The 25,523-nt window shown below is 35.7% G+C and overlaps 1 protein-coding gene across 1 annotated transcript in view; it reads left to right on the top strand.

Moving 5' to 3' along the window:
• The window catches only part of udt (protein undicht), a 226,866-nt gene that overhangs the window by 179,612 nt on the left and 21,731 nt on the right, over positions 1 to 25,523 (top strand). The window contains exon 15 of the mRNA XM_090411198.1: positions 22,921 to 23,011. Coding sequence (XP_090267324.1) covers positions 22,921 to 23,011 — 91 coding nt within the window. The remainder of the gene's footprint in view (positions 1 to 22,920; positions 23,012 to 25,523) is intronic.

The following is a 25,523-nucleotide window of genomic DNA, read 5'->3' as shown; positions in this document are numbered from 1 at the left end:
TGAGGAATTGCTGAGAGAAGATAATAGTTATTATTGATGAGCTGCAGCCAAAAAGAGTAGGAGTTTGGCTGGAGATCAGTGAAAATAGTACATTCAAAGCCATCTGTGTGAGATAAAGGTCAACAAAATATATGGTTGGTTGCTGCTGTAGACCAGGGGATACAAAGGATGATTGGATGGTATGCATTAGCAAATAAGCTCAATGAGTAAGTGTCCAAATCTGAAATTTTCAGTTGGGGGGGGGTATGTGTATATTGTGGAATTAAAAGAGTTTGACGAGTATAACCCATGTAGAAGATGGCTTGGAGCAATGCCATAGCATGAGAACCTGAAAGTGTTGGATGTTGATAGTGCATATGAGGTGGTAAAGGTGGTTGGAGGGAAGTAATAATAGACTGCATACTTAGTCAGGAGGATAAATTGAGCGAGTGTTTTTTATGTGGTTCCCACCCCATGAAAGATTATTAATAAAACTTATAGTACATTTGTACCATGGGTGAGCTAAGGATTTTTTCCCCCATTTTTATCAATTTTATATATATATTTTTGTAATTTTTTTATTTATTTTTACATAGTCCAGAAATCCTTCTCTAGAGACCAAACATGGAATCACCAGGAGATGAAATTCATCTCTCACCTAAAGACAATCACAAACATCCATGCCCATGGTGGGATTCGAACCCATAACTTGTTGATTGGAAAGTTGGCATGCTTACCATTTGGCCAACCAAGCAGCAGCTTCAAAAGAAGAAAAGTTTGTGGATGGAATTCAAAGAGAAAGGTGATCAGCAAGCAATGAGCAGTAAAAACACAGGTCAGTATGGTAAGGAATGCAAAATCAGAGTAAGAATGTGAGAAGAAATGAACTGTGTAGGTAATTCCAAAGAGTTCTTTTGATATGTGCAAGTAAAAGGAAGAATAATTTGATGAATGCTGATAGTAGTAAGGTAACTGAAGGAGACAAAATTGAGTTACTGAATTCTCCTTTGCAACGGTATATCATCCAAGTAGAGATATTGCAAGTAACAACAGAGGCAAGGGCATTTGTGGAAACAGAGATAGATGAACTGGAGGTGTACAGAACACTACATAACCCTGATGTGAATACAGCTGTGAGATTAGATGGTATATCAGCTTGAGTATTATAAAAAAAGTGTTAGGGAATTGTCACTGCTTTTGACCACATTGTTTTAAGTCTCAGATCTGGGTTGTTCCCAAGAGGGTTTAAAGAGGAAAAAATAGTTCCATTGCATAAAGGAAGCTCCAAGACTGAGCTAGTAAATTATCAACTATTTAGCATCTCCGGAGTGGTGGTCAAGATATTAGAGAAGTTGATTAAGGGAAAAATCCAGGAAAGAGTAGATAGGAATGTGATACTATATGGGAAGGGGAGGGGGCATGAATATCAGATCAAGCCTCACTAACTTATTTATCTTTAATAATATAGTGACAGCTAATTTGAATAAAAGTAATGGCTGTGCTGTGATCCTGCTGCACTTTACAAAGGCTTTTGACAGGACAAGATACCATATGGAATTCTGATAAATAAATTGTAGCAATTGGGGATGGATGCCAGGATTGATATGGATGGCATGCATCAGCAGATTAATATAATGAGTCACCTGCCTTCTAGATTGGAAGGAGGGATGATCACATGGCAGGAATGTGATGGATGGAACTTGCAGTATGAGAATGTTGGATCTGGTTATAGAATCAGAAGACCTATCCATAACTAAGTGGCTACATTGTCTCCAATTGAGGAATGTGATCATGCAGAGGACTAGTGTGGAACATCACTGAGCAACTGAGTGACCATACAGCATCTGATTATGTCCAATGAATAGATTCCAAAAATTATATATGTGGAGGAGCAGGATCTAGAAGGCAGGTGACCATGCTCGGTTGACAGGCAAAAAAGAGGGGATATGATAGAAACATTTAAGTTACTTAAAGAATTTAATAGTATTAATGCAGGGGAAGTGTTTCAGCACTTGGTTACAGTGTGCAGAACAAGAGGTTGCCCCAGGAAATTGAATAAGACTGGTTACTAGGGGTGTAAGGACTAGATTTTTTGCTTGGAGAGTGATGAATGTATGGAATGGGTTGCCAGAGACAGGTGTGTGCTTTGTCTGTTAATGGTTTCAAGGACAAGTACAGTAGATATTGTGTTGATGGTTGGGTCACCCCCAATGAATCTTAAGTCTCCATGGAGGTGCCTGTGCAGTAATAATAATAATAATATGGAGTTAGTGATGCCGATAAGAGGGCAGTTGGAGATATACGAGACAGTTTATTCAGGAGTAGAGTTCAGTAGAAACCTGTGACTAGTGGCATCAGGGGTGCACTCAGGATTTAATCTTGGAGGGGGACGAGCACTCAGGATTTGACCTTTGGGGGGGGCTGAGTTGAGTAGACATTTTGCGAATACACACTACACATCGCATACGACCTATAACTGAGCATCTGCAGTGATCGCTAATTCATAAGTGGCACACAACATAAATAAAAAAAAATGAATTTTAATTAGGAAAAGTTTTTTGGAAATTTTTCTAGTGCTTTTTCCTTTTCTTTCGGGGTGCCCAGGCCCCTTTCCCCCCCCCCCCCCTCTGGGTGCGCCACTGAGTGGCATGCTGAAGGGCTCTATACTTTGGCCACCGTTTAATTTGTACATTCATGTCATCAGAATGATCTGAGGAAGGAATTTGCAGTTGTTTGCTGATAATGTAAATTTTGGTACAGCAATATCCATTGCAAGTGGTATGGGCAAAGGTAAGCAGATATCAGTTTAATGTGACAAAGTGTAAGATTATGCATTTTGGGATGAATAGACTACCAGCTGTGTACCATATGTACACAGCTGGTAGAATTGTGTGAAATTGATGTAGCCAAAGTCATTTAATCTTCTCAAAAGATTTTTGAGGATGTTCATGGATAGGAGTTGAAGTTTAGAAGGCATATTGCAAAAGTATCTAAAACAGCTTGCCAGATAACTTGGTTACTGAAGAAAAGAGATAAGCAGGTTATTACATTCACCATCAGGACTATTATGCATAGATCTGGTCACCAGGTTTTCTTGGGGATGAGGAGATGGAGAGGAACTAGAAATCTAAAACAGCTCACCAGATAACTTGGTTACTGAAGAACATCCTGATGAGCAGAGATAATCAGGTTATTAAACCTCTTTATAAGGCCTTGATAAGACATTCCACCATCAGGACTATTATGCATAGATCTGGTCACCAGGTTTTCTTGGGGAGGAGATGGAGAGGATCTAGGGGCAAATAACAAAAATATTGGCAGGTCTATGAAATGCTCCTTATGAGGATACGTTGAAGATTTCTAGGTTATAGAAATTTGTTGATAGGCAGAAAATAGGTGACTGAGACACAAATCGCTGAAAGATTTTTAAAGGACTGATACAGAGTAAATTTTTCAGAATCAGGTCTGGTAGTGGGGTGGGAGGGTATTAGGTTAGATTACCTGTTTCTGATAGGCAGATGGCTGTTGGAATAAAGCAATGCTGTCATGGTATTGCTTTATTACATACATGTGATGATTGATTACTTCACATTTAAAGTTTACAGCTTCTATATACAAGTAACCTAGTTGTGAAAGATAGTTCATGCGTAAACTTTGTTCGTTTTGGTTTTTGGCAACACCATAGTACTACCCAGCAAATCCACAGAATTGTGGAATACATCACCACCAACTATAATTGGCACCAGTACACAGGAGCTGTTTTCCTAGACCTATCCAAAGCATTTGACAAAATCTGGCATTTTGGACTCCTACACAAACTTATCTCAGCCAGTACCTCACTAAAAATGGTTCATCTAATCCATTCATATCTTCAGAATAGATCAATGCAAGTAAAAATCAACGGTTCTACGTCCTCCCAGCACCATATCTTTGCTGGAGTGCCGCAGGGATCCCTACTGGCTCCATTGCTGTTTTCTGTATACATGTCGGACATCCCACACAATCAGATGTCTTCCATTTTGGCCTTGTATGCAGATGATACAGCAATACTAACCAGATCTCTCTGACCCCATTTTGTTACCAGAAATCTTCAAGAAAACCCTCTAAAGCTGGAGGGTTGGTTCTCCAAATGGAGATTGGAAGTCAACCCCCAGAAAAGCTCAGGCTAATATAGCTTTTGGTCTTCTATATTTTCTCTTTTCTACAATCCTTAGCATCCAAGTTTTTCCTAAAGACGTCCACACACCCCAACGATTTGGTTCAGTAAGCTGCAGAATACGAGGCAACGGACATATTCAAATATAGAAAACCAAAAGCTATATTAGCCTCCTATAGCGATGCATAATCTCCATGCCCATTCAGGGCGAGCAAATTGCTCATAAATTTTATCCTCACTGTAACCTCAACAGATAGCGGGGAATATGAAAAGCATCTTGCTTCACCCCTAAAGACATAAATGTCAATTGTCTCTCTGTGAGTTGTCAATCACCCATCAAACTCCTCGGCGAGCATGCGCACTCCGTGAAAGTGGCAAGCAAGAAGTTATGTATAATGGCTGGCGTGTCGTCTCCGTTAGCGTTACGAGATGTCTTTGCAAAACACAGCACTTAATAATTTTAAACCACAATAACATTTCTGAAAGTAACCCAACTATCCAAATCCAATAAGCATACTATTTTTTTTAAATGCTTCACATTTCATTTTGACAAAATAATATCAATAACGTGCACTTCGCAAGTGCCGACAATACGTATTATGAAACCAAAACTAATAATGTACTAATATAAACAATTAAAAAACAATCATAATTTAAAATTATGAATATTTTTACACTAGTATTTTGTTGCAGATCAACGTCTTATAATATACAGAATATTCATTTTTATTCAGTAATAGATACCGTTTTTTTGCCATACATACCGTTTTGAACGGGACAGTACCGTTGTTTCGTATTTCCCGGCCATCCCGTCGTTTTAATAAAAATGTCAATTTTGTCCCGTTTTTAATAAAAACTATAAATATACTTTAATATTGGCCAATCATAGCTTATTATTCATAACCTATAATCGTACATCAGTATCATGGATACCAGTAATTTGTATAACCATGGAGTTGCATTGTTCGATATCTGCGATGATTTATTCAGAGAATATTTTTTAAAAAATGCACGTCGGCAACACTTGCTCATCTCAGACGCAGCTTCTGTTTTGCTGTAGCGTTAGTTTTTGTTTTTCCTGTATGCTAACCGTTGACTTTGTTATTCAATCCCGGTGGTTTAAATTGCATATTTTTTTAAGTGGAATGTCAAAGAGGCGAAACTGCAGTTTTAATGACACACTCCAGAAAGCATTCAAAATTATTAAACTGGACAAGCCGTGTAGCAATGGAACCAAAGTGGTGTGTGCCAAAATTGTATTGTTCATTTTTCCGTTGCTCATGGAGGCAGAAGCGACATCAACCAACATCCCTGTAGCCAGAAACATAACGATGCTGAAAAGACTGAATTCAGTTAAAAAAAATCAGCTCGTTTATGGTGAGACGTGATGGTGATAGTGAAAACGATAAAACTGCAGCAAGTGAAGCTCTTGTTACTTATCATGCTGTGCGTCACGGCCAAAATTTTTACGAAAATGACTGCTTGTAGACATTGACAAATAAAATTTATGAACCAAAATTTTCATCAGCACATAACAAATCAGAAGCAATAATTACCAATGTTTTATCACCATACATATTGGGAAGTAATAGAGGATTTGAATTTGAATAAAAAAAAAAACATTAAAAGACATCAAACTTTTTCCAATCGTTGTGCGGTACTTTTTGCCAAATTGTGGTGGTCAAGACAAATGTTTGTATGGGTTCTGTCATTGAAGAATAATGGTAAGCTCATTATCTTTATGTAATAATTTTTTTTTTTTTTTATCGTCTTACTTTTTTATGAATACAAAATATTACGTAACCGTGCCATAACGGTTACATAACATTATCCGTCCCGTTTTTGCCATCCCAAAGTCCCGTTTTTGTCTCAAGGAAATATATGGTCAGCCTCTTTATTTGGCATGTCTTGCATGTTCTTTCTATTCATTCATTGTATACAAATAATTGTTTTATTGTATGTCTTTTTTGTATATTTATTGTATATGCAGTTGTCTTATTTTTTCTTGTTGGCTTAAACTATAATGCAAAATAATAGTATGGCATGACTGACTGAATTTCATGCAGCCTGGAGCATCACTGGTTAAATAAGCCCCCCCCCCTACTTTCATCTGGGTACCAGGGTAAACAGCAAAAAGTCAGCTACTGGAACAAATCCCAACTCAATGTCACAGAGTCAAAGACATCATCAACATAAGAAGAAATAGGGAAATAGACATCAACAACAAGGAAAAGAAATAGCACTAGCAGAAGAACTGGATACGTACCAGATCAAAATAATAGGTGTTATTGAAACATAAAAGACAAAAACAGGGGAGAACTTCCTAAGCAACAAATATGTTATACTCAGGTCAAAACAATCAGGGGGTGGGAGAAGGAGTATCTGTAATATTCAAATCTAAATATCAGGATAATCTTCTTGATATTGTCTTATAACAGGCAATATCAAGTAGAATAATGTCAAATCTCAGAATAGAGAACTGGACAATGAGATTTATATGTGCTTATGGTCCCACAGAAAGTTCTACTAGGGAAGAATTGTAAGAATTTTTTGAAGCACTAGAGAAGGCAGTTGACACAACGAAAAAGCAAAAGTTAGTTCTTGCAATAGATCTAAACAGCAGGGTAGGAAATGTTTTGGAAAACTGGGAGAAAATACCAAAGCTAATAATAATGGTAAGTATAAGTACCTAATGGATTTCTGCTCAGGAAATGGAGTAGTTATTAAAAATGGCATGTTCAAGTTTAAAAATGAGCACATATTCACATGGAGAGAAGATACAAGAAATAAGAAAAGTCTCACTGACTATGTCATTGCTGATAGCAATGTTTTCACACTGGTTCAGGATACAAGGTATACAGAGGATTTGAAACGGGAAGTGATCACCAATTAGTGTTGAGCAGAATAAAATTAAATTTCATATTGAAAAGAAGGATATAAGAGAGTTAAAAAAGCAAATTAAATTGAACAGCTCTCAGAAGTGAACTGTAGACTCAAATACACAAACATTATTCAAGAAAAAATAAATGAGTTGAAAACAAGAACCTAACCTTGCAGATTCAGTTGCAAACCCTGAAGAAAACAATCTGCCTGATTGGTTCAGACAGAGGCATGTGGAGCGGTACAAAAACTGAAGATAAAGATATTCTAGATGTCCTGAGCAATTACTTTGAAAGATTACTAAATGAAACAAGCAGTGTCAGCATGATAGTACAAAACACTCAACAGGAATGCAATCAATACCCAACAATACCCAATGTATAAAAGCCATTATAAACCTGTTTCAACATACAAAGCTAGAGAGAGAGAAGATTGAAGAAATCAGAAAACTTTCATTGACTATATAAATTAAAGATGCCAAGAAATTACATTCTTGGTTTAATACTTTATCCGAGTGTAAGCAAACAAAGTTTGCGCGTGAAGTAACTTCACGACTGGGTAACTCGTATATAGGGACTAATGATTTCACATCAATTGCCTTAGTATCCCATAATGCAAGGCACATATCCTTACATGTTGAAATTGGTCTGTGCAGTGACCCTTCCCATAATGCATAGCATTATGGGAAGGGTCACTGCACAGACCAATTTCAACCTTTATTGAGGTATGTTTAAGTGCATGAATACCTCTCCAAAAACTTGCGTGATCCCTCAGATTACTGAAGGATGAGTGACCCGAAGAATCATTTAACTTAACAGTAGTTAAGTGACAGGCCCACCACCACCACTGAGCAGAGCCGCTCATATCTCAGGAAAAGCAACCATTTCAGCACAAAGGCACATCATTGGGAGCTTTATTGAGGTCTCATACCCAGGAGCAGAACCGCCGCTACCATTTAGGCAAACTAGGCAACCGCCTAGGGTGCAAAACTTCAAGCTATGCTTTATTCATACTTTACTAAAATATCAAAATTAAATAGTGATATATGATTTAGGTATCGATTCTTTTACCTTATCCCTCACACATCACACTATTTTACTATTTAACTCTTGGTTCTTTTTTGTTCCTTGCCTAAATGATTTGAACTTACCGCCGTTTAAAATTCAGTTAAGATAAATATTTAAAAACGTTAACATTTTAAAATATTAAATTTCGGTATTTTATAACTTTTTTTTTGTAAATGAATTATAACAGAGAATTTTCAAATTAATTAAAAAATAAAATAAAAAAGCCCTATTAATTTACCCTGAAAGACAATTTTATTTTGTTAAATGTTCAACTAGAAACATTTTAATTTATAAAATAAGGGGCGCACTGGTAAACTTTGCCTAAGGCGCAAAGTAACCTGGCACCGACAGTGCCCAGAAGTGATACCAAGGTTGAAGTAAAGCAGAAGTCATATTTCCATATACAAGTAGCCAAAAGGTATGTCACCTTATTACTAAAATACTCTGAAATTATATCATTATCATGCTTATCAAGGATTTAGGCTAAAGTGGCCTGTTCTGGCCTTAGAAGTCATTGTTGAATCTCTTTAGAGGACGTCCTGGTTTACTTTTTCCTCATGGTTTGTAATTTAATACTTTGTTAATCGTTCTATTTTCATTCTTTTAACATGTTCCGTCCATTTATATATTTATATTTTTTTTTATTACTGATTCTTGGTTTAATTCTTTCATAATTTCTTCATTTCGTTTGTGATTGAATAGAGTATATTTTGCAGTTTTTCTCATAAACTTCATTTCTGCTGTTATTAATCTTCGTTTTGCCTTTTTGTTTTATTGTCCAAATTTCGCTTCCATACAATAGGACTTGTAGGGCTAATGTATTGTATACTTTCAGTCAAGTTTGTTTTTTAACTAGGTTATTAAATATAGAGTTGATTACACTGTTATTTTAAAATATTTTGCATCCTAGGTAGTTTAATGAATTCTGTCTATTACTATTTTAGTTCTTATCGGATCTTGTCCTTTAAGTGCCGTCATTTTTGATTTTTCTATTGATATTATAATTCCATAATTTTGGATATTTCATTTAAATTTAAAATATCTTTCTGTAAGTTATCCTTCAGAATTTGTAATTATTATTTGGTCATCTGCAAAAAAGGAAAGTGTTAAATTTACAGTAGAAAAAAGTTTAATACCTTGTTGGAAATTTTTATTCCATATTATTATTTCATTCAGAGAAATATTAAAAAGAGTTGATAAAAGGAAACATCCCTGTCAGAATCCTTTGCCAAGAAATTATATTCTTGGTTTAATCCTTTATCCAAGTGTAAGCAAACAAAGTTTGCATGTGAAGTAACTTCACGACTGGGAAGCTCGTATATAAAGGCCAATGACTTCACATCACTTGCCTTAGTATCTCATACTTCAACCTTGGTATCACTTCTGGGTCTGGCTCCCACTGATGAGACCTCAATGAAGGTCGAAAGTGGTCTGGGTTGTGGCCCTTCTCATAATGCATGGCATTACACATATAAGGATATGTGATTTGCATTATACTAAGGCAAGTGATGTGAATCATTAGCCTCTATATACGAGTTGCCCAGTCATGAAGTTACTTCATAGGCAAATTTTCTTTACTTACGCTTCAATAAAGAATTAAATTTATATTTAATATTTAATTTATAGTGTAACCAAGTGGAAAAACTTTCAACATTTTATCAACTATGTTATTGTTGATAGCGATGTTTTACCACTGTTCAAGCACAAGAGTGTACAGGGGGTTTCAAATTGAAAATGAGCATTTAGTTTTCAGCGAGACAAAATTGAATTTCTTATTGAAAATAATATATAAGAAAGTTTTAAAACAAATCAAAGATGAGGTTTCAGAGGTGAACTGTAAACTCAAATATATAATTATTATTCTAGCAAAATGTACGAGTTGAAAACAAGAACAAAACTTTGAAGGTTCAGTGGCAAGCCCTGAAGAAAACATTAAGAACTCCATGATGTCTCTTTAACAAGAAGTTAACTAGGCAATCAAGGGAAAAGAAGAGAGCATATCAAAATATAGTATTTCTGGTAAGTAAGTCAGCCTGTACTCTTAGAGAATACAGAAATAAATGCTTCCCTTTATAAATGGAAAAAGTCTGGTAAAATCATAGAAAATAAATATCAGGAATGTGGCAAAATATTATCAAAAAAGTTTCAAAATAAATTTCAAAAAAGTTTTAAAAATTATCAAAAAATATTATCAAAAACCTGAAATGTGGAAAGACAGCTGGAGGAGATGACATTCAACCATAGCTGCTGGAATATAGAGGTATAAAAGTTCTACAGTTGCCACACTGCATAATTCAGAAGGCCTGGTCAGAGGAGGGTCCAATTTGGGATAATTGCATTAGAGCTCATAGTACCCATCTAGAAAAAGGGAAATAGAACTGAATGTGAGAATTACCGAAGAATTTCCTTGCTGAGTGTTTCTGGTAAGATTTATGCAAGTATACTTGAGAAAAAGTTAAGAAAAGGAATGGAAACTTAGAGAACAACGAGCTGGGTTCAGGTCAAACAGAGGTTGTCAGAATCAGATTTTCACTTTAAGATAACAATATAACAAAGATCTGTATTTAAGTTTTGTAGATTTCGAAAAGGCGTATGACAAGTTGGCAAGAGAAAAGCTATTCAAAATACTTCAGTTATTTGGTGTAAATGGAACATTATATCGACAATATGTAGTCTCTATTTAAGCTGTAGGTCAGCAGTTCGGATTGAAGGAGCTACAGGAAGATGGTTTGATGTTAAATTATGTATGTGACAAGGGTGCATGTTATCTCCACTGTTATTCATTATGGAGGAAAGTGGTATTAAATCTGATATCAAAATTGATGTTAATCTCAGATCTTTACTTTATGCAAATGATGTTATTCCTTTGAAAACACCATCCTATTCTCTCAATGAGTCATTGACTCCCTGGAGGTCTGAGATAATAATAATGTTATAGAATAAATCAAGCACAAGTCTGCAAGATTCCCTGACTAAATTGATAACTGCTGTAATAAATATGGTATAAAAATCAGCAATGAAAAAACAAAGACAATGAAAACATCGACTGCATCCTGAATGGAGAACGTATTGAACAAGTAAAACATTTCAGTTATTTAGGCACAATTTTTAGGTGAAGATTCAGTATATAGGAAACCTTGCTTAACACGAATTCGATATGCGCGATAATCAGTTAGCACAATTGAGTGAAATGATACTATTTCCCATTTTAAGTGAGTGATTAATCAGTTAACGTGATTTTTTTACGTTATGCGAAATTTCGTATTGCCAATCTGCAGCGAACCGAAAAGCTGGAAGTCATTAAGAGACTGAAAGTAGCGCTAGTAATACGATGATTGTGCGAGACCTGGGATATATTATTTGAAATTCTATCAGAATTTAAAAATCGAACTGGACTGCATAACATAAGAATAACTGGGGAATCTGCTAGTGCTGATAAAGATTCTACGGCTAACTTTCGTGAAGTATTGCAAAGGATAATTCAGGAGGTTGATTATGAAGATCAGCAAATATTCAAAGTCGACGAAACTGGTCTCTTTTCGAAGCATATGCCAACAAAAACTTTCCTAGATAAAACTGAATTATCTCAACCAGGATACAAAGTATATAACGATTGCCATACACTTTTATTAGGAAACAATGTAGAAGGCGACTTTAAACTCAAGCTTATGTTAGTTTATCGTGCGCAAAATCTAAGATCTAACATTTTGAAGAAATCAGCAGAATTGGAAAAGAACTTGGATTTAATGAACTGGATAATGAAGATGTGAGAAACTTGTTCGATTCCCATTCAGAACAGTTAAGCGAGAATGATGTCCTTCAACTAGAAGAACAGCGTGCATAAAGAAGATAAGGAGTGCGAACAGGAAGAGAACGTTACTACTAAGAAACTAACTGCAAAAGAACTTGAGCTAGTTTTCAATCACATTGAGAATGCTAAGGAAATTTTATTTCATGCTGATCCTGATATGGAACAAAGCCAAGTCTGCTGAAATCTTGATAAAGCGATCGCAAACTGCATGAAAAGATGAAAAAGCGAACATGATTCAAACATCTTTACTTATTTTTTTTTAACTGTTCTTTAGGGAGGATGTTTAGGTCATTTACTGAGGTTTGGAGTCGTGAGAGGATGAGCTTCTCCGCAACCTTACCCAGATTAGAGATAAGACTGATTGGACGATTTACGATTATTTTGCGGTAGGTGTGGGTCTTTGCCTGGCTTATGTATAGGAATTACATCAGCCAGTTTCCAGGTGGAAGGAAAATAGTGAAATCTTAAGATTGCATTTATCATACTGGTCAGGTGCACTACAGCTTTCCGGGGCAGCAGCTTGATCACCCTGTTTGAGATGCTGTCTGGTCCAGGAGCTTTATTGTTAAGTTTTTTAATAATATCATATAATTCAACAGGGGATGTGGGTGCACTATGGTCAGTGCTGGTATCCGGGAGATTTAAAGCATGTCTGACCTGTTTGTGGATTTTGTACAAGTGATTGAAATGTAAGTTGTTATAAGAGGGTTTGCACTGCTCCTGTAGATTCTTTAGTATGGCTTCTACCTTATCTACATCTGTGTGAACTCTAAGCCCTGGTTTGAGATTATGGGTGGAAGGGAACTTTTTATTTCTGATGTTTCTCAGTAACCCCCAGATAGAATGATCAATAGGTGAGATAGAGGATAACTTTTTTATCCCAAACTTGGTTTCTGTGAGTTTTAAGTGCATCTCTTACTGCCCCATTTATCATGTTTAGAGCTGTTTTATCTTGTGGTGCACATGTGTTACGGAATCTTTTCCTAGCTCTGTTTTTGTCTCTCATCAAGTTCGTGATGTCTTCAGGCAAACGATCTGGCTTGCGGGCAGATTTGTATGAGGTAGCTACCTTTATAGCAGAATTAATTTGTTGTGTGAGATTTGTAACTGCAGTTTCTACTTCTTCTTTTGTGCGTATGTGAGGAACAGGTTCAATATAATCCTTGATTGCTGTTGACAGTCTTTCCCATACAATGTAGGAGTGAGGAGGACGCAGGTATTCTTGATTTCCCAGCTGTAGTAGAATTGGATTGTGATCGGATGATAGTTCATCCATAGATATGCTGTGTTGAAGTTTGATATCCTGCAGGATGGCTATAGCCAGGATGTCATTAGTGCCAAACGTATTGAGATGAGTTGGTTCGGTGGAGCCTGCCACAACAGCGTTGCTTGATCCTAAGTAATTGGAAAGGATGCAACCATTCTTGTTGGTGGTTGTGCAATTCCACGCAGGGTGCTTGGAATTCAGATGCCTGGCTATAATGGTGGGCTCTCTGACACATAAGATGGCATTTAGGTCAGAGTGAAGTAGAGATTTTTTGGGGAGGGTTGTAAGCTGAGTAGATTTTCAGTTTGCCAGTAGAGCTGGTGACTACTTCCACGCCTGTGATCTCAAGGTTAGTGGTTGAAGGATTGCTCACAGAGTGGTGCTTAATGTAGTTTTTAATGAAGATAGCAGTGCCGCTGCCTATGTAGAGTGGTCTGTCATTTCTGCATAGGTGATAGCCCCTTATTGTAGGATTGTCTGAGGGTCTTAAATGAGTTTCACTGAATAATATAACATCTGGTTGATACCTATATGTGAAATCTCGGAGTTCCAGAATTTTGTTTTTGAGGCCATTTGCGTTCCAAGTAACTATCTGAAGAGATGCTGGAATGAGTTTGTTACTATTCATTTATGAGAGCTGTGAGGATGACCTGAGTTTCACGATGAAATCTTTTAGTGGAGGTTGCAGTAGGGTTTGACAGGCTGAAATCTTGTAGCATGTTTGCTAGTGAGGCCGTAATACCAGCTGTTAGGTTTTTCAGTGATATTGGTTGATTTTGTTCTGGTATTGGTCTATTTGTATGGGTCACATCGGCATAACTTCTTATTTGCTTTTGGGTGTCTCTATTTTCGAAGGTTTCCGACTGTGGCCGCTGAGTCTCCGGTTTTGATGCCTGAGCTTCTGGAGTTGGAAACTCCAGAAGCTCAGGCATCAAAACTATATGTAGAAGGAGGGCTGATTGACTGCCTCCATCCGTCTGTTCTTTGGGTGCTGAGTACATCCTTTGTAGTTCACAGGATGAGGGCCACCGCAGTTGGCCGAGGTGGTCCTCGGCTTTGTGCAGGTTCAGTATCGAGGTAACGAAAACAGCAAGGGAGCGTTCGTCGGAGTGACGGAGGAAAAACAAAAGAGAGCTAATGGAAGTTTAAGAACGCAGGCCGGCAACATTTTGTTCTTAGGAAATTAAGTTTTTATGTGACAGTCTTGGACATATTAATAAAGGATTCCGAAAAAGGAATCGTAGAACTGTGAGCCTTTAAAGTGGAGGAGTTAAGACTGTAAATAAGTATTGGTAAATAAAAGAAAATATTGCAATTGACGTTCTATAGGAATGTTCGAGGAAACGCTGATTGAAAATTTCATCTGTTTTAAGGACGCCGGACCTATCTGTTATTTCTACTAGAAAAGGAGACGGAATTTTGTAACTTAGATAAAGCAGTAGAATAAACTTTTTTTGCTGGTACAAAAATTGAACTGCACGAGGTAAGAGTACCTATACTTCGGTGAATTCAGAATATTTTACTTCAGAGCCAGAAGGAATAATGTGTGCTATAAGGATGATGAGAAAGGATTCTATGGAAAAAGAAGAGAACCTTATATCTTCGAAAAAAGGCCTTAACAAGGAAACTGACTATGAACATTTTGTTATTATGTAAACAAGGTGTTTAGTCTAGTAGACGTGATTAAGTATATGTTAAATAAACCAGTAAGAGAATGGGTGATCTCTAAAGTGAAATTTATTTTAAAAGGCCTTGGATTAAGTTAATTTTCTATTTGTGTAATTTTATTTGAAGTGTATATATTGTTTTTGTATTATTAAATGTGTATATTTTGTATTTTGGTCTTGAGTCAGTGATTTTTCGGATTCTGAAAGAAACAGTTAAAAGTCATTGCACCAATCAGAATTCAACCCTTGTGCATATAAAAACACTCGGAAATAGAAATAATTGTTATAGAGAAAATCTCATAACAAATGAGGATTGATAATAAATAAATTAATAATCCCTCTCTATATAACAATTGGTAACAGAGATCAAATCTCTTTATAACACCAGCATATGCGAGATTGATAAGACAGAAGAACCGCTGATACTAAAAAAAAAAAAATAATGACTGTAGGATTCCCAAAAGTGTGGATAATTCCGATAATGACGGATGTTATGTACTGTATATTGAGTGTCAGTAAAGAAAATAAAATTCTTGGAAAACGGAGTGAAATATACACAAACCAGAGAAATACACATAATATATGCAATAAATTTTACGAGATGATTGGCTGCTCCATCAAACTATATTTATTCCTGCAATAATCTCTCTCTTCATAAGTTTTTTTTTTTTTTAATTATGCCACTCATAAATTTACATATTCATGTTTAGACTTTATAGAATCGTGCTATTCGCTCTACCCATCAACTTATAGGACACACACATCACAAATGATAATTATTATTAATTCGTTTACCATTAATGAAAGTGTTTCTACTCAGACATATTCTTTCCTATTCTTACATGTCTTATAAATGATGGTTCACATATTTTCATCTTTGAGTATTTCAGATATACCAACGAAATACAGGTAACCCTCGTATAACGCGGTACTCATACAACACGGTCAACAAATTTTAGTAACCTTTATCTTTTCATATGTTTTTCACCGCGCGAATTAAAATTCAAATTTTATTTTCGTTAAATTTGTGTCTGCCTGTAATTATAAGTAGCGAATTTATATTAGGGGAAATACCCTTTAGCACGCATGTACCTCAATTGTTTACCGTATAAAACGTTTGTTGTTGAAAATTGTCCTCGTTTCTGCCAGGAAAGTGTATTAAAAATCATAAGTGTGTTCATCTCAAGCTGAGCACTTTATTTTCTGTGAGTTACATACAAATGTAATGCTTGCTTTTTTGTGTAAAAAATTTTTATAGTAATGGCCACAAACTGCAACGAAAGGGGAAAACCAACATTGAAAATAAAATTAATTTCTCTCGAAGAAAAATATTCAAAATCTTGGATCAGTTGAAAAATGGAGAAAAACCAGAAGTTTTTGCAGGGACTTTGAATTTAAATGAATCAACAATTCGAACAATCAAACAAAATGAACATAAAATTCGAGAAAGTGTTTATTGCTGGGTGAACGATAAGTGCAAAGCGCGTTGCTCGTGTACGCGATATTCTAATAGAAAAATTGAGAAATCTCTAATGATTTCCATAGAAGATTGCACCTCAAAAGAAAAATCCTATGGATGGAAATGTTATTAAACAAAAAAACTCTCAACGTTTATAAACATTTATAGTGCAGACCAGTTGCTTAATGCGGATGAATCCGGGTTATATTGGAAAAAAAGTGCAAAAACGCACCTATATTTCGAAAAATGAAAGATCAGCTCCTGGATTCAAACTTTCCAAAGATAGAATTACCCTACTGTTTTGTAGTAATGCATCAGGTGATTACATGACAAAACCAGTGTTTATTAACTAATCCTCAAATCCTCGTGCTATGAAAGATTAAAATATGCACTATTTTATTTTGCCTAAAACATTTATGCATTATGTGCAATGAAGTTTAAGTACAATGTGTAATTTTTATATTACGTATTTGTTTCATAGTGTTTTCTTAACTTACATGAATTACCTGAATTAAATAAAAATATCTTTTTTTTTTGTTGATATGTCATTGTTGTTTATATAATTTATTAAAAAAAAAAAAAAAACGATTTCGACACAATAACCCTACTTTTTACCTGTATAGCATTCACCTTCATTGTTGTTTTCTAATAAATCCCCTCACTCTATGCAGAAGCATTCAAAGTTATCCTGCAATTAATTGCTTTGGACAATTCAGCGCTCATCTCAATACGTTCATACATCGTTAAAAATGCAATCACACGGTCATGGGTGTCCGCAGAGGGAGGAGCAAACGGGGCACCTCTCCCCGGGATCGAGTAAAAAATTCCACAATTTTTTTTATATATGAAATTGTGCAAAAAAACTGTATTAATTCTGAATACTTTTTTCCCCAAGAATTAAAGATCATTAAAATCAATGTAAAATGAAAATAATGTATTTATAGTTTACATCGACAAATAATTACATCAAAAAATGCAAAAAGTCATTTATTGATGTAATTATTTAATTAAATCAATAATTATAAAAACACTACTGCTACCATGATAAAATTTATTGATGTAGTTACTTATCTCCAAGCTTTGCCACTCCCTCCTCCCCTTGGAAAATTTTCTACGGATGCACGCCCATGCATATGGTCAAATTGATGTTGATGTGAAATTTGAAGCACGGTTGCATAACCCACACCTTGGGTATACTATATGTTAAAGATACCAAGCAATTTTATAAACTTGGTTTTAATCCTTTTCCCAAGTAAGCAAACATATAGGTAAGTCAAGTTTGCACCTGAAGTATTTTCAAGTCTGAGGCAACTTGTGGTAAAGGTGGAGTAAGATCTGATCACTATCCTTAGTATCTCCCCTAATGCAAAGCACATTAGCATTGCGGACATGTATGATGCTCTGCATTAAGGGAAGGGCCACTACACATTCAAAATCATTTTTAAATATCAGAAAATTTTCTGAAAATAGTATGTAACAAGAAAATGAGTGAGAAGAATTTTATTACATTTTCTGATGTCATACAAAAGAAGAATTTAAAAATGGAAATTAACAGAAGATATCAATTTTATACAGCTGTACTATACAATATTGCAAAGATATCTTTCATTCTGCTATCTCCTTTTCTTGTACTTCAAACTTTTGCTTCCCACATTGATGAAATTCTGTAAAATAAATAAAATAATCAGTTAACTGCATTCTGAAATCCAAACCTTAACCAAAGATGTGCATCAGTGGGTTGCAACCTAGATGTCCATCTGAAACTAGTTTTTTAATGATTGTAATAACTGATATTAATCCTTTTTCTAATTTGTCATGAAACTCTTGTATTAATTTATGCGAGAATTATGTTTAACGATTTAAATGTAGATTTTTTTTAAATGGATACTTATCATTTTACAAGTTTATACTTTAAAACAGTATTCTTTTTAATGTAATCCTCACCCACAAAAAAGTTTGTGAACATACCTTAGCACCATGGATAGACTAAGAGAGTTTTATTTATTTTTTACATTATTCAGAAACCCTGTTATAGAGATCAAATGTAGAACTTTTTTCAAGCCTCCAATAAGCAGGGTAGTGGTTTTACACTGAGTGATGAAATTCATCCTCCTGCCTAAACACATACACAAACATCTATGGCAGGATTCAAACTCACAGCCTGTTGGTTGGAGAGCAAATATGCTAAACCACTCAGCAAAATGTGGCCAGAAAATTGTACTCTTATTGTTCAATAAAAAAAAAGAAGTTTAAAATACATGTCACAGCCAGGTCAATTCTACTGGAATATAATGTGGCCTGTTTCCAGAAATGGAACCCTGGCATATCCAGCAAATATTGCTAAAGGCATATCATCCCTAGTTGTAGGAAATGTCATTAGGTGGTAGATGACTTTCTACTGGTGAAATACTACCACCACTTTGCCTATTGGAGGTGTGAAATGGCCTTCTACCATGTGCTGCTTTTGGTGTGAGAACTTTGGCTTCCACACCCTTTGACATGCTAAATACACTGTAGGGACCCAGACCCTCCCTCATTCAAGTATACAGCAGTAAACACTTCCACACTAGATAATATACAGACTTATAGTAATGATTCCAGAGGCTTTCCACCTGCTTGTGATAAATCCTGCTACAACTAACTTGACCGTTTTATGCCTGGAGAAAGTTTAAGTATGGTGGTATGGAGGGGCTTGTTAAGAGAAGTATTTTTGCAAATCTCCCAGTGTCCTCAATTCTCTCTTTAACTCTTTCTTCCTTCCTGCATGCTTTCAGTTTTATCCAATTCCAAAAATCCAACAAAAAAAGTGTCTGTGTGTATATGTGTATATATATATTATATAAATCTTACAAAAAAAAAAAAAAGCTTCCATATCCACTTTATCAACATTTTCAAACTTAACAGCAACATGATGTTCACCACCCACCTTCAGTCATCCAAATCAGACATTCCTAATCTTGACTATCACCAACTAAACAACTCTTGTCCACTCAGTTGTCCAAACTAAACCTTACACAACTCCTCGAGAGCAGAACTTGTGTATTCCTTACAACTGTCATTCAATGTCGGAGAATGAACCTCTGATGCCCTCTTTCTGATCTGCTTTAGCTCAAAATTTAGTCACCAAACCTTGTCATATTCATTTGCTATCTGTATTACTCTCCAAATACTGATAACCACTCTCTGGCCTCTTTTTGCCTGCCTATCAGGCTCATAGCAGATACCATTTAGGATATTAGTTCTGTTTCAGTTACAATTTGAATTGAAACTATGTCTTCTAGAGGCCTTCAACTAAATCATTAAGAAATGATTTAGTTGAATGCTTATGTGCATGTCACAGTTATAATTTGTGCTCTGAAGATGATGGGTAGAAAATCAGCAAAATATTACTAAATTCAATAAATTTATTTTTAACTCTTTCTTGGTATGCAAAGTGCTATTATGAATAATTAACACCTAACACTTTCTAACTTCTTTTTGAGTGTCAATCCAAAAATTGGCTAGTGACAGCAGTATTTCACAACATGCTATCCTGTGCCATTCTTTTTTTCTTCATAGCTCTTTCTATATATTTACCTGAAAAAAAGATTTAACAATAGTGAGAGTATACAACACGCTGAACATATATCTACAAATGAGTACTATTACTATTGTTAATCTTTTTTCAAAAAATCTGTTTCTATTAATTTTAATTTGCTTGTGTTTAACTAATTTGTATGTTTTTATTTCACTCTCCTGATAATTTATATTATAATGTACACAAAACTAAGGTTAAACTCAATACAGTGATTGGTGAACAAACAGTCTCAATGTGCCATTTATAACTCTAATAAATGTTTGTTCCCCATCCACAGAAGCTTCAAAGCAAAAATATTATTTGTAGAGCAAAGGAACCAATTCACTGACATCCACTTTCTGTGGTTGTTTTGTGTACACTTTAATCACTCAACAAGCATGCCATATATAAGATGAAAGATGATCATGCCCTGTCTTAAATCTGTGATATTTTTACTATCCACAACTGCTATTTTAATACTCCAGTTTGCAAAAAAGTGTAACTATCTACATTGTGCTCTAGGCATCGTTCTTCTCCTCCAACTCTGCAAAGAGCATAGATTACTTCCCACATTACCAAGAACAGCTTACTCCATACCTTTAGTCTTTTGTTAGAAAGGGTGCAGGCTGATGATTAAATCCTGCTATCGAGCTAAAAATTTGTAATTGCAAATTAACCTATCTTATATCACCTTTCAATCTTTCCCATGACTGGCAACTAACACACACATGAAAAAGTCTGTATTCAGCCAGCAAATTATTATTCAATTAGTCTTACTTTGTTTTCTCAGTTTTCATACAGGTCATCAACAGCCAACTTCAACACTCGGAAATCCATCAGCTAATGTGACACATGACACTGTTAGTGTGCAGCCAATATAGTTAACCCACCCTTAACCCTTTAACTGCTACGGTCGAGTTAACTCGAGATTGGAAAAAATGGAGACCATGCTGTGATCGGGTTAACTCAATTTGAACTTTCAATGTGTGATACTCATTTAATTTAGTTTGTGAAAGCATTTGAATTCAGCGGGCTTATAGTGCCATCTCTTAGGATTAGAAAGAACAAATTTTCAAGCTTCTATCTGCTTTGTGGCGCTATCTTCATAAAAAATTGTGAGACCATGCACAATGTTATCAGAGCCGTCCTTGACCATAGGAGCCAGGTGATCACGTGATGCAGTGATTTCAGGGTTAGTAAAAATGGCTTCGACATGCAGACAGCAGCATTTTCTTACTGAGGCAGAATTAGTAGAAGTATTAGAAACTTTACCTTCCGATTTATCAGATTTGAGTGACAGTGACAATGATGATATTTTTTTTTAGAAAATAGTGAAAATAGTGATAGTGAAAGTTCAGATAACGAACCACCAGCATCCGTGAAAAAGAAATTGTACTGACACTTCATTGTTTCAATGGCGCAATACAAATTTTCGTCCAACAGTTCACCAATTCAATAATGATAATTCAGGTATTTCAGCAATTATAGATGGTGGTTCAACCGTTTTTGATTTTTTCAAACTATTTTCCCCCCTTCATATAACGCAACATATTGCTGATGAAACTAATAAATATTATGTATTTTTGACTCAGAAACTACCACCAGCACCCCAATCTCGTTTGCAAAAATGAAAAAATACTACCCCAGAAAAATTATATAAAATTTTTGGAATATCATAATGCCTATGGTTAGGGTACAAAAATTAACAATAGCAGAATATTGGTCCAAGGATCCCCTCATAGCCACTCCACAGTTCATAGACATGTCCAGGGACAGATTCCTTTTACTTTTACATATTTTACATTTCAATGACAACGAAACTCAGGTTCCGGGACAAAGACTACACAAACTACAACCAATTATCGATCATCTGAGAAAAACCTACAGTGAAGTATTTACCCCTTTTCAAAATATACTGTTCAAGGGCCGCCTCCAGTTCAAACAGTACATTCCTTTGAAAAGACAGATTCGGGATCAAAGTTTTTGTGTTGTGTGACTGTGAGACTGGATATGTGTTAGATTTTGTAGTGTACACAGGGGAAACTACAGACATTATTTCAGAATGTGAATTTGGGATTTCTGGGGCCGTGGTGCAAACTCTAGTGGCAAAGTATTTGCAGAAAGAGTGCACATTGTGGTTAGATAATTGGTATGGCCCTCTTCTGTATGACTGGCTACATAAAAATGGTACCAATGCATGTGGGACTGTTAGGAAAAACAGGAAAGGGTTGCCAAAACTGAACAAAACATTAGACACACAGATAATATGATGATGGTAAAATGGATTGATAAACGAGAAGTTTTTGTATGTTAACCACAGTCCACACAGACTCTATGAAACAATCAGGAAAAGCCGACAGGACAACAAACACACCAATAATGAAACCTGAATGCATCATGGATTATAATAGGAATATGGAGGATGTGGACAGGACACACATGATGGTCAGTTCTCTTGAATGTGTGCGAAAGGCCTTCAAATGGTATAGAAAATTCTTTTTCCATCTCTTGGATCTCACTGTTCTCAATTCACATATTTTGTATAATGTACATACTGGTGAAAATATCACACATGCTAATTTTCAATTGACTCTCATCAGAGAAATTTTTCAAACGTTCCACATGCCAAGACCGACCACTACATCTGGACGACCATCACAGGGTGACGAACCCCTCAGACTGAGGGAAAGACATTTCCTAATACCTGTGCCACCCACACCCAAGAAAAAATCCCACTAGGCATTGTCATGTGTGTTCAAATACCACACTGGGGAAAAGAAAAAGAAAAGAGAGCCAGTATATACGTGTGCCAAATGTGGCACAGCCTTATGTTGAAGTATTTTTGGGGAGGTGTTTCTCACTTGAAGTTGTGATTATTTGACTTGGGATTTTAATATTTAAAAATGAGAATTTTTGAAAATTTGGATTATCTACATCACGAATGGTGAGTTTTTACAGCATTTATTTGTGAAAATAACTCAGCAAGGAGGGTCATACTGGTTATTTAGAATCTCAGCAGTTAAAAACAAACCATGGAAAGGTTTTCAGAAACTTGCTTAATTGCTCTTACATTTGCAGAATATTTGCTTCAGTTGGTGCAGGACCTAAAGTAATTCATACTGGTGGAGTACTTTGGGATCCTGTAACTGCACCCACTCTCTGGGTGCAGGTACATAAAGGATCCTCTCTTACTGATCTCATATCTTCTTCTTCCTGGATTCAACAATGTTACACACCATCCCTCTTCTTTATTTGACAAACCACATAGTGCACAAGTTATCTTGACCCAACAAACATGATCAGTTATACTGCTTGAATAGATGGTTTCAAATCTATTCAAGGCACTATTGCAGTACCTACTAGAGAATGGTGGATTATGGCAGATTAGATCTCTACTCTTCTGAGGTGCTAGAGTGCTCTTGGGCCCTTAAATTGGCACTAATGTTTGGGGCTACCAGCCAGAGCCTCATTGTACCTGTGCATAAGTATAGCCCTGCTTGCAAAAATACAAAATGTAAACGTCTGTGCTTCCTGAAGATGATTGGATATTGCCATCAGAATTCCCATGTGATTTCAAAAAACAGTGGTTCACATATATTTTTTTAGGTTTTTCAAATTTAATTGCTTCTAATATTTGAGCTTTTTTTTGTCCAGTCCACTTCAGTTAGACTGACTCACTTCTTAACTGAAATTTTTTCTTAATAATAACACTGATGATGATACCATTGGAAAAACACTTCACTGTCTGTGAATTAGAGGACAAACTAGAACATCCTATTTTTTACACTCAAACAAATTCTGTACAGCTTAGAAGACATTACCTGAAATCACCAATGCAAGAATTGGAAGAAAAGTAAGAAGTTAAGAGTTTATGCAATACAAGTTTCCTACTCTTCAGTCTTTCGGATGTATTGATAATTTGCTTGCAACTATTTTTGAGCTTTAGCATAAACAGAAAAGCAAAATGAATATGCAATGGAAGCCAATTGCCATATGCTTGATTCTTCTCTTGTACAGTCTTAAATTTTCCATTCTCAATAACTCTTGCACTAATGATGATGATGAAATCATCATCATTAGTGCAAGAGTTATTGAGTTAGTGCATGAAATCTATAGAAACTCAAAGATTTCGCTGTCTCAATCATATCCACTGAGTTCTGTAAATTGCATTCCCTCAGTTTATTTTATCCAATGTTTCTGACACTACTGTCACTCTTCTTTGGATCTTCCTAAAAATCTCTCCATCTCCTTGAACAACTCTTTATAATTGCCATAAGCTGTAGTGGTGTTGTCTTCACAAATTTTGAAATGTGGCTCAAAATTTCAGGCTATATCCCCACTAACCAAACACACAATGTCCAATCTTTGTGTATTTGGTTGGTGGGGATGTCCAATCTTGTCTTCCAAGTTTCAAAACTTTCCACTTTGAAATGAGTGGTTGTCCACTTGAAACTCTGCAGAGAAGTCTATAATCCTCCCAAAAAGCTGCACTCAGTTCTGCTCCTCATAGCTCTCCCCCCACCAAAAAAAAAAAAAACAAACAAACAAAAACACTGTGAATCATCTTCAAACAACTGCATCTCTAGTTAAACCTTTTCCTATGTATCACTGACATATAAGTTAAACAATGATGGCCCTAAAACTGATCTGTGCACTACACCAGGAGTATCCTCTTCACAAACATTACTATTCCATATATAATTGGCTGATACATATCAGACAGCCCATTTCTAATCCAGTTCACTACTTTATTATAAGTTCTATATGCTCCAATTTAAATATTAGCTTTCAACTTGTCATGTGGAAATCTATCAAAAAGGTCATTGGAAAATCTAGATATACAACTGTATATGCATCCTTTGCCACATGTGCAGTACACTAATTAACTTGTTTTAATAAGTAAGTACAAGATTTCAAATTAAAGCATCCTTATTCAGAGCAATCTGTAGAGAGAGAACCAGTAGATGAAATACCTTCAAACTTAGTGGGTATCCTAATCAGATCATGGAGAAGAGATTTTGACAATAATAATAAAAAAAAAATTGTTCGAAATGACCATTAGGGGGAAATATGGCACTGTGATTAGGGGAATATTACATTAACGTTAACCAGATGGTATGTGATCGTGAAATTGTTCAATTATGTTTATTTTTGCTCATTTCATAAAATAATGTGATAAAAAAATTGCATAAAGCTGACATGTGTAGGGAAATCTGGATTCAATATGTTGGCCTTTGTTCCGGACCAATAGCTGATACTGTTATACAGTATTGTCTACAGAAGAATGCAATTAATCTGTCAAAGAGTTTTGCATATGTACAATTTTGTCTTTCAAATCTGCCAGGTGAAGAACTTATTCCAATACAACATGCTTTTGAGGTAATCCCAAAGCCAAAAGTCACAGGGATTAAGGTCTGATGATTGCAGTAGGCATTTCATTGAAAACTGATTACTGTATCCTCTGTGATATGTTGATGCAATAATTGAACTTTGTGTCTTATGTAGGGAGGTGTTCCATCTTGCATCAACACTGCTGTGAACAGGCAACCTCTCTGCAGCAGTTTCAGGAAGGTGAAACAACTCAACATGCAGTTCTGACTGGGCATCCGTGCTGTCACCTTGAGTAAATGTAAGGGAACTTGTTAAAAGACATGGGAATTCTCTGTACTCCAGATGCATAA

Source organism: Typopeltis vanoorti, chromosome 21 (assembly GCF_054136105.1).
Source record: "Typopeltis vanoorti isolate ZY-2024b chromosome 21, IOZ_Tvanoo_1.0, whole genome shotgun sequence".
Taxonomy (NCBI): Eukaryota; Metazoa; Arthropoda; class Arachnida; order Uropygi; family Thelyphonidae; genus Typopeltis; species Typopeltis vanoorti.
The sequence above is the reverse complement of the archived record's forward strand: the minus strand, read 5'-3'. Positions and strand labels throughout refer to the sequence as shown.